At 44.2% G+C, this 10801-nt stretch overlaps 1 protein-coding gene across 1 annotated transcript; it reads left to right on the forward strand.

Moving 5' to 3' along the window:
* Positions 1-1892: 1892 nt before the first annotated feature.
* LOC148366517 (DNA excision repair protein ERCC-6-like) lies at positions 1893-9945 on the forward strand. Its single transcript, XM_088336974.1, has 3 exons — positions 1893-2077; positions 4997-5059; positions 6561-9945. Exons 1-3 carry the CDS (start codon positions 2022-2024, stop codon positions 9829-9831), a joined length of 3390 nt encoding a protein of 1129 aa, XP_088193100.1. The 5' UTR covers positions 1893-2021; the 3' UTR covers positions 9832-9945.
* The last annotated feature ends 856 nt before the right edge of the window (positions 9946-10801 follow it).

The raw sequence follows: 10801 nt of genomic DNA on the forward strand, positions 1-10801 counted from the left end.
CTCATCAGAATCCCTTGACGCAATATCGCCCTCTGCTGCGAGCCAAGAGAACTGCGTGCCTCACTCTGCAATATGTTACATACTGATATTATTCATAATAATATCGTGTGAAAATTCAGCCGTTTAGAAATAAAAAAAATCCCCCAAAACCTGAACGATGAATAGAAGATTTTTCATTTGACATTTCCATGCTGACAAGTGAGGCACAACCGCATCTGCCTCCCCAGACCGAATCGACAACTCGCGTCAGCGGATTTTTCCGCGGAAAAAGGGAGTTTTTGTGAATCAGCAGATTGCATTTTTTTCCTGCCGGTGTTGCTTTCAGGTGACATTTGAAAGGTGCTGAGAAGCTCCTCATTGAAGGTCCTGACATTTAAGGTTGAGTGCAGTAAATGGACCCTCAAAAAGGAAGATGAAATGCTGCAATAGAAGACGCAGGTGTTGCGTTCAGGGGCCAGGTCACCCTGGGACTTTTCACGGCACCTGGGACAACAAAAACATCTGGAGGGGGAACAAAAACCTCTCTGTGATAAGACCTTCATCCCTCCTCCGCCACTTTTGACAGCACCTGAATTATTTTCAATCGAAAGAAAAAATCTCTTCCTTTTCATTTCTTCCTCAACGCTGTGCAAGTGCTTTCCTCTAGTGGCCATGTGGTGTACTGCAACATCATCCAGTCTGCTCTGTGTTTTGGTTCGATTGAAAAAATGAAAAAAGACACCAAAAAAATAGAGAATATTTTTTTTAAAAAGGGAAAAAAGAAGTAAAACTCTAGGAAAAAAAACACATACGAATAAATGAAGCAAGAAACAAAAAACAAGAAAAAAGAGGAATAGGCAGGAAAAATAAATTACAAAGCTAGGACAAAAAAGAAGAGAGAACAAAAAACTGAAAATGGAGAACGAATTAAAAAAGAAAAAGCAGGGGGGGAGTCAAAAGCTAGGGAGGATAGGAAACAAAAAGGAAAAGAATACAGAAAAAAGAAATAAAGAAGAAAATAGAAAACGGATGGAAAAAAGACAGGTTTATGTTCAATATATTACTAAAAAGAATGTAAAATTCTGCACGTTATTCAAATATTCTCCATTCTAAAATAACACTTCTATTTTTGACTCTGCTGTGAATTTTTTGATACCGACTTGAAAGCGGAATCCCTGCAGGACACAACAAAATGTCTCTTCAACATGGCGACTCTTCAATTCGACAACCAACAAATTTCAAATTGATGGTGTCATTGGGATTTTCTAGTCCAATTCCTTTTGCTACTTCTTTCTTTCTTTTTTTTTTACTTGCTCGTTTTTCCTTTCTTTCTCCCTTTTTCTTTCTGTCTTTCTTTCTCTCTTTCTTTCTTTCTTTCATTATTTGTTATTTTCTCTCACTTTCATTCTTTCTTTCTCTTACTCCCTTTCTGACGGTTTCTCTCATTCTTCTCTCTTTTCCTTTTTTTGATCTCTTTTTTCATCTCTTTTCTTCCTTTTTTCTCTTTCACTGTCTCTCTCTCTCTCTCTCTCTCTCTCTCTCTTTTCCTTCTCTTTCTTTCTCTTTTTCGTCTTTCTCTCTCTCACTCCCTCTCTTTCTTTTTCTCTTTTGTTCTCTACAACAGAGTTGCAACAATATATAATTGAATAACTGAAGGTGTATTATTTTTAACTTTCACGGTGAGTATATTCATATTTGTAATTCCATTGTAATTCTACATTTGTAATTTTAGATTCGTTATTTTTGCAAAGAATTGTGTGTGAAAATGGTCGTTTTATTTGCTTTGAAACTCGCGGGCTTCCATATTGACGTCCGTCCAAAAAGTGCACCTCATCTCATTGGCTCCTTTTGTCCTCTCCAATGATTGGATGGCTTTTTACTGAGGTGATGACGCCGCCTCGCGTCACCGACTTTGAGGAAATTGGCGGGCGGAAGCGGTGGCTAATAACAAATGGCGCTCCATTTTTCTCGGCCTGCTCTCTCATTTTAAACCTATTTGTTGCTTCGAATTGAAGAGCGTCTAGGCGACATTTTACGACAATATGAACGGCAACCACACCGATGGCGACGTGGCGGAACTCGAAGACAAAATGGACAAGTGAGTTTGATGCGGTTCGGTGAGCTCGCCGGGTTAGTCAAGTCAAGTCATTTTTATTTGTATAGCCCTTAATCACAATTAGTCTCTAAGGGCTTCACAAGTTATTACATATAAGAAGATTAGGTTACTCGTATGCTATAGAGTAGAAGTGAGTTTTAAGCCTAGATTTAAACATTTCCAAACGCTCTTCGATAACGGCTTCGGTTCCGAAGTCAGAACCGGTTTGGGGCTGCTTTTTCATGTAAATAACTGTTCCTTGGTCCGTTTTTAGTCAAGTCCTATGATTTTGCCCAGCCCTTAAAACCCCAGTGTGTTAAATTGGACCGCTAAATGGAACTGTTTTGCTTAATACGAACGAAAACCAGTCACAAATGAGCACGGCGCAGCAGCAAGATGGCAGACAAACATGGCGGCGACTTTTGGTCGGGATTTCACGATGTGAAAGAAATATAAATGTACCCAACTATGATTTGTTTTATCAACAATTTACATTGGTCTAATACAGGACATCCGTCCCGCTAAACACAAAGGGTTAAAAGAGAATTACTGTACACCAGGGTTGGGTAGGGTTACTTGAACTGGATTACCTTCAATGACTTTTGGATGACTCCAATAGCAAATATGCTCATAAAAAAAAACAAAATAAACTAAATATGAATACAATTATGACTCACAAGACGTGGTAAGCTATCTCTCCTGGCTTTGATCTCCGGCAAAACGAACATCAAATGCGACAGAAACAAATCAATCCAAACATCATTTTTGCCGTTCCATGTATTCCGTTAATCCCCAAGCCTGCACAAAATTTAGTCATTTTGTTTTATCTTTTATTGGCATATTTGGTATTCAAGTCATCCAAAAGTAATCAAGTTAAAGTAACCCTACCCAACCCTGCCATACACACACACACACATATATATATATATATATACAGTAATCCATCAGTTATCGCAGTTAATGGGGACTAAAACCACCCGCGAAGTAGCGACGGCCCTTCAAAAATGCTTACAAAAATGTTTTTTTTATTTTTTTATTTACTATTATTATTTTTTAGACCCGCGAACGTGGAACCGCGAAGTAGCGAGGTCCCACTGTATATATATATATATATATATATATATATACATAAAATTAGTACTTCCGACAAATTGTTTTTTTGTACCAAATTTGTCTTAATTGTCCCTTTTTGTGACTACAACACTAAACATCAAATTCAGTGCTTAAAAACTGGGACATTATATATTATTTTGTCTTTATTCCGACTACAAAAAAAATCAAATAGAAATATTACAATAATACAACAACAGTAACATTCACAAAATTAAAGAGTATGAAAATACTTCAAAAATACTTCTACAGAAATGCTCCAAAAATACCACTACCGGAATACTGCTACATAAATGCTATGACAGAAACACAACTACAAGATTATACTACAAAAATACTACAAAATATATTATGGAAAAAATAAGGTATAAACACGTCTCTCTAAATACTACAAAATAAAAGTACAATAATACTTTAAAAGGCCTGGAAATGGACGGGCTCCACCAGGCTTTACTTGCCAATGACACACCACAGGAAATCAAGAGCCAGTTCCCTTGGAAACGCTTTTCCCCCCTTTTGTGATTGGTCAATATGTACTTTGTTTCAGGGATTCTGTATACTGTTATTGTATCATGATTTGTTTTTTGTTGTCTTTCCCCGTAAAAGTTCCAAATTCCGTACAACTCTTTAAAAGTTCCAATGAATGTCAAGTCATGCAGCTTGTTTTGATATGGAACAGCTGTATCGCTCGTTTTTGAGGTCTAACTTCCTGCATGCCTTTTTTCATATCAAATAGCTTTCTAAAAATGAGGGCTGCAACCACTCATCGATAAAATCGATTCAAATCTATTGTTTGAAGCGTTGGCAACTCATCAGATGGTGGAGTGGTTGTATCACGTGATTTGAGCCAAATACAATTAATCAATGCAAATAAGAGTGCACATCATTCCCTTGTGATGCTGAAAGTTGGAGTATCACTTTTGTCCCGCAGAGGCTGCAGCACCATTTTTATCTTTTCTATTATTGAATATTGCGCCGTTTCATGGTGAAACAAAGTTAACTTTTTTCAAGAAACAAAGTGCTGCAGAAGGACAAAGAAGAAAATATCAGAAAATAAGTCAATGAAATAAATATTGTTAAAAAAAAATCATAAAGACATGTTTAACTCTCCGCAAGGAGCAGATTCTTGAGCCTATTATGTATTATTTTTATTTTGGAAATGTTTGTCATATGCCAAGATTTAACCCCAAAGAAACTAATTTGTTGACAATATTTCGAAAAAGTCTGTTTATATTTTTAATTTATATCAATAAAACAAGTGAAAGGAAATGTATTGCTCTATGTTTCGTATGATAATTCCAAATATAATAGGATCTTTGGATAAAGTGTTAGAAAAGGAGTATTTTGCATATTTGCTGGTGTATCGCATATATTTATGTATTTTTGTTTACTGTCAAGTTGATTGACAAATTCTTGGATTTTTTTTATCGTTTTATATAAAAATAAAAAAATCACTATTTTTCCATCCGTTTGAAACTTCAATATTTGAATAAAGAAGAGGAAGTTAAAAATGTCCTAAAGAAATCCGATTCATCAATCATTTTGAAAAAAAAAATCGACCAATTCATCCATGGTGAAAATAATTGTGAGTCGCAGCCCAAATAAAAATCTGCACGCGAGAAATGGAGAGATTGTGGAAAGCTTGTGGTGGAGCACAGTGGATTTTGTTTTATTCCTCCTTTTTGAGGAGTTTCCATCGTTTGAGGAAAAAAAAACGTGTTTGCTTGCTATTGTACGGAAGCATTTGGCTTGTCACGATTGATAGAGACAACGTTCTAGGATCATTGTTTGACTTTGTTCCTATCCTCTCAGGCTTTTGTCCGTAAAAGATGAAGAGGAAGCGGAGGAGGAAAACGACATGGAAGTCTACCACAGGTAATGAAGGAAGTCGAGTCATGTTTATTTCTGATTCCCTTAATTACGACTGACTATGACTACACCCGTACATGAGGTAAATATGTCAGTCATAAGCGATAGAATAGAAGTGTGTTGTAATCTTAGATTGAAACGCTTCCACTGAGGTTGCAGATCGGATCTCAGGGGGAAGAGCATTCCACAGCGCCGGGGCCCCGATGGAGAACGCTTTTGGACCTGCTCATCCCTTCCGCAGGTCCAAGTCGGTGCATCATTTTTCATAAAACCAACACCACCTTAAGATCGCATCTTAGACTGACAGGCAGCCAAAATGGGGTTGGTGTGATCCAATTTTCTTGATCGCACGACATCCGGGTCCATTGTACTATGCTGTCAGGTGGAAGCATTCCAAAATAGTGGCGCAAATAATTTACCGTCATATCCTCTGAGATGAAATTAGAATTTAGAATCCATTCTTTCTAATCCGCTGGAAGTTTCTCTGCCACCGTAGTCCGGGTGGAAAAAATGACACCGCTTCATGAAACAAAAGAACCGAGATGATTACAATAACTTACAAATTGCGAGGTACGCTTCGACATTAGCATCTATGAGTACTTTCACAAACTGTGGACGTTTTGAGACATCAACCAAGTAGGACACTTGTCATGTTCACATGTGACCTCCCTGTCTCGGGTGGTTGGTCGGTTGGTCACCGAGCTGGTTTACGCCCGCCACATGACACGCAGGGCAGGCCGCACAATTTGAAGAAAATCTGCGACTTTAATGTGTGCCGTAAGGTCAGGAAAATACGATGCAGAAAAAAAGGATATAAAGTTGTTTTGTGGCGTTTGCGCCAAGAGAGACGTTACACTCGGTGGCTGCATTTTTTTGACACGACACCATTCCTCTGCCTTTTTGCCATTTGTGATGCAAACACCAAGCCCCTAAATACAAATTGTTTCCATCAATTCTCCTCTCCAACGAGAATCTTCACTTTTTGATTCTTCGCTTTAGCTTTCTTCACGTTTAGTGAGTTTGAATATTTATCAAGGGCGTTCCCCCGGCCTTCGCTAGGCATAAAGGGGCAGTTCCCTCACATGCGCCAAGTTTAGAGTTGATTGTGGGATGGGATGTTGTTGTGTTCTCATCAACGAAATAGACGGGGAAAACGGCGTGCAGTTTACGTGACTTTACTGGGTGCTTGATCAATTTTTTAACGGATACAGCAGTCGATGATCGACCTATACATTGTATGACTACACAACTACAATGTTATTACACAGAAGGTAGTTTTTTTTCCAACATAACAGACCTGCATGTGCACGTGCTGTGTTTCCTCTACGCGCTACTTTTAGTGATCTTTCCTACGCAGTTTGCTAAATGAGGCCCTAGGTAAAGACCGTTTGCCCCGTCGACTTTTGAGATGCCGCTGAGTTCCGATGGGGTTGCGCCACTCCATGTCGGTTGTAAAATAGTCACACGCCGGCGATGTCATAAATGGGTTTCGTTTTTTTTTTCGTAGGAACGTCCAAGACGGAAAAGATGCGGCCCGGAAAGGAGAAATGAGCAGAGCTCTGGAGCTCTTCAAAACGGCCTACAACATCCACCGCAGTGAAAAACTACACAAGCGAATCGGGAAAATCGAGGAGTTTTTGGCACAAAACGTAGAGGACGAGGACGACGAGTTTGTGGACGTCAACAACTGCGGTCTAGGGCTGTTCAAGGAGCTCTACCATAAACTGTACGACTACCAGAGGGAGGGCGTGGCTTTTTTGTACGGCCTCTACCGGGACGGGCGCAAGGGCGGCATCTTGGCCGACGACATGGGCCTGGGCAAGACCATCCAGGTCATTTCCTTCCTATCGGCCATGTACGACAGCGAGCTGATCAAGCACACCCTGCTGGTCATGCCCACCTCGCTGATCACCAATTGGACCAAGGAGTTGAAGAAATGGACGCCGGGCATGCGAGTGAGAGAGTTCCACGGCACCAGTAAGGCTGAGCGTACCAGGGACCTGGAGAAGATTCAGAGAAAAGGTGGCGTCGTTATCACCACTTACACCATGCTCATGAACAACTGGCAGCAGCTCTCGTCCTACCAGGGACGAGAGTTCAAATGGGACTACGTGATCCTGGACGAGGCCCACAAGATAAAGACAAGCACCACCAAAACGGCCAAGTGCGCCTCCTCTATTCCGTCCAGAAACCGCGTGCTGCTCACCGGCACTCCGGTGCAAAACAATCTCCGAGAGATGTGGGCCTTGTTCGACTTTGCCTGCCAGGGAACTCTACTGGGGACGCTCAAGACTTTTAAAATGCAGTACGAGAATCCCATCACTCGTGCCCGCGAGAAGGACGCGACCCCGGGAGAGATGGCGCTCGGCTCCAGGATGTCCGAAAACCTGACGGCCATCATCCAGCCTTATTTCTTGCGCCGGACCAAGGCAGAAGTGCAGAACAACAAGGACGACGTGCGGAACCGCTCGGAAAGTTCAAAGGAGAAGAAGCCGGAGGTGCAGGAGGACCTCGGAGTCGGCATGCCCACGTTGACCAGAAAAAACGACCTGATCGTATGGACCTACCTCAGTAAAATCCAGGAGGATATCTACTGGAAGTTCATTTCCCTTGAGCACATCAAAGAGCTGCTCTTGACGTCCAGGTCGCCCCTAGCCGAGCTGACCATCCTCAAGAAACTGTGCGATCATCCCAGGCTCCTCTCGACCCGAGCCATCGCCACCTTGGGTCTCTGGGAGGCCCAGCACGCTGTCGACGAAGAAGAAGGGAGCGGCCATAGTATCGCCAACGTTCCTGACGAAACCCTGATCGCAGAGTCCGGCAAACTGGGCTTCTTAATCACTCTGCTGAAGCGTCTTCGGGAAGAAGGCCACCGCACACTGGTCTTTGCCCACTACCGGATGGTGCTGGACATCCTCCAGCGCATCCTGGGGAACCAGGGGTTCAAAGTTCTCCGTCTGGACGGGACCATCACACAAGTGGCCGAGCGAGAGCGACTCATCACTCTTTTCCAGACGGACGACAAATACTCCGTTTTCCTTCTCACCACCCAGGTGGGCGGCGTCGGCATCACCCTGACGGCGGCGGACAGGGTGGTCATCTACGATCCCAGCTGGAACCCGGCCACTGACGCGCAGGCCGTGGACCGGGCCTACCGCATCGGTCAGACCAAAAACGTGGTCATCTACAGACTAATTACGTGCGGCACGGTAGAAGAGAAGATCTACCGACGGCAGGTCTTCAAAGACTCGCTGATTCGGCAAACCACCGGAGACAAGAAAAACCCCTTCCGCTACTTTAGCAAGCAGGAACTGCGGGAGCTCTTCAGTCTGGAAGATACCAGGTCTTCCTCCACACAGATGTTGCTGCAATCTATGCACACCAAACACCGGAGCACCGACCCGGACCTGGACATGCACCTGGCTCATCTTCACACCATGGACATGTTCGGGATCTCCGATCACGACCTCATGTTTTCCCTCAACGTGGAGTTCGATGAAGAACCGCAGGACCAGGAAGAGCAGCAGTACATCGAAGGGCGGGTTCAGAAGGCCCAGGAGCTGGTGAAGGCCGAGTCGGATCTGCATATGAGGTTCGCCGACGCCGTGGAGTCCGGCACCGAACCGGCGTGGCGGCGAAACTTAGTGAGCGAGCGCGGCGAAACGGTCAAGGAGAAAAAGCTCGCCGAGCCAAAGTTCTCACCGCGACGTAGTAACACGTCTCCGTTGTGGAAAAGTCCAGTTGAACGTAACGGGGAAGAAAAACCGGACCGCAGCGGGACATCCTCGAAGCGGGCAAATAGTCCGGAGGTTCAGGAAATTGGTGGGATGGAAAGTGTTCTCGTCGACGACGTGACTGACGTTCCTCCAGAGTCTCCGATGCACTTCAGCGACCTGAGGCTGGATAATTCCAACTTGGACGGGGGACAAAGACTGTCTGGCATCCATTCGTCTACGCCAAAAGTGGACGAATGGTGCGGAATGAGAGATAGCGCCTCCGAGCTAATGGACGGGAACTTCAATTTGCAGCTGGACGAGAGCGAGGACGAGCAGGAGAAGCCATCGTCGCCGATCGTGTGTGAGGAGAGCGACATCTATGAAGATAACGACGAGCAGCTTTTATCGCGGCTTCGGCTCTCGGGAACCTTCGACGTGGACAAGTCGCTGGGGCGGCCGGGACACGACGAGACGGACGATTCCTTCATCGCCGCTTCCAAGAAGAAGGCGAGGCCCCTCCTTTATGACAGCGCGGACGTCATCGAGGTGCACGAGGAAGACGACGCCGTGCCGTACTCGTCCGAGAACTTCCCCCGGCACGGATCGTCCACGCCGATATCCTCGCCGCTCGCCACGTCCAGGAGGAGCGCGGGCGGAAACGTATCGGCGGCGGCGCGCCGCTCCGTCGTTTACTGTAAGGAAATCGGGTCTTCGGATGAGGAAGACGTTGCCGCCGGAGAACCCGACGACTCGGACGGAGAGGTCGAGGACGAAGAGGATGAGCCGGCGAAGGAAGGAGTTCCTTCCGCCGGCGTGTCGGAAGAGTGGTCCAGCGAGCCGGAGTTGACGTCCTCGGAGATGGCGGAAGCGTGCGGCGCCCGGACGGAGGCGGACGCCATCGCCGCTTACGAGGCGTTCGTGGCGCAGGGCCGACGGTACCTGGAACGAGGGCGACTCAACCGGGCCTTGGATTCCTTCCTGCAGGCCATGGACATCAAGCCCGGAGATCCGGAAATCCAGGCCATGACCATCCGCCTCTACAGGAAGCTCAACTGTGCCTAAATGGAAACGTCTTCATTTCCACGTTGCAAGTTTAAGCTTTGTTCGTTCTTCCAAATGAGCCGGACAATTCCCACGGGACAACTCAAAATGACAAAATAAAAAGCCTTTTGTATATTTCCAGCCAGAGACGCGTTATTCACTAATACCGAGTTTGTACAGGTGGTTGAAATCCTTAAATGTTTGAATTTTCATGGTCTGGAAAGAAATCGAGTGAAGTGCTTGAAATTGTTGCCATGTTTCTTGGCAGTCTGACTCTATTGAATACATTCTTTTAAAGAAGTGCGTGAAAATGTCATTATGGCGTTGTCATGGAAGCATCCTTCCCTAGAGGACAGCTCTATTTAGAGGTTTTTTCAGCCCCTCTTTTTGCCGCTTACCCGCTATACAAAACCAGCAACAAAGTATTTTGCGTGTCCCCCAAAAAAGCTTTGCAGCGTTGGTCCGTAAAATCTCGTAGATGCCCGTTTGCTATTGGTTGACTGGGTCTAAAATGCTGGTCTGCTATTGGTTGGCGTCAAGGCATCATAAAAGTGCCGTTAAGCTATTGTCTTAATTTCAGAATCTTATCTGCTGCTTAAAGACTTAAAGATCGATAGAAAAAAAAAAATTGTCATGTATTTGTTTGCTATGGGTCCCAAGCCTTCCAGTGATGCTAAAGGGAGAAGCAAATTCAAAACGTCTTCATAACTATTAGGACTATTACAAACACAGAAGCGATTAAAGTATGTAAATCTTATGAGGGCGTGACTACCCTCATAAATGGAAGATTTAATATCAGTTTTTGGTTTGCGATATACCTTTGCATCCACCTGCTACTCAACTGGACCAGTTCATGTCACATTAAACCAAAAGTAGATCAAAATATCTGTTTCCTTTAGATGTATATTCATTTGATTTTAATCTTTTACACATAAGTCATGCTGGCTGTTTACTATTTTGTTATTTTAATGTTTATCCGTTCAATCGAGGG

The sequence above is a fragment of the Urocampus carinirostris genome, chromosome 5 (assembly GCF_059441175.1).
Source record: "Urocampus carinirostris isolate Australia breed hairy pipefish chromosome 5, RoL_Ucar_1.0, whole genome shotgun sequence".
Lineage (NCBI taxonomy): Eukaryota > Metazoa > Chordata > Actinopteri > Syngnathiformes > Syngnathidae > Urocampus > Urocampus carinirostris.

What these genes read in the sequence shown, in the direction of transcription:
- LOC148366517 (XM_088336974.1), top strand. Translation starts at nt 2,022, where the DNA reads ATGAACGGCAACCACACCGATGGCGACGTGGCGGAACTCGAAGACAAA. An exon ending in CTCGAAGACAAAATGGACAA is followed by an intron (nt 2,078 to 4,996) that starts GTGAGTTTGATG and finishes CTATCCTCTCAG; the next exon opens with GCTTTTGTCCGTAAAAGATG. An exon ending in GACATGGAAGTCTACCACAG is followed by an intron (nt 5,060 to 6,560) that starts GTAATGAAGGAA and finishes TTTTTTTCGTAG; the next exon opens with GAACGTCCAAGACGGAAAAG.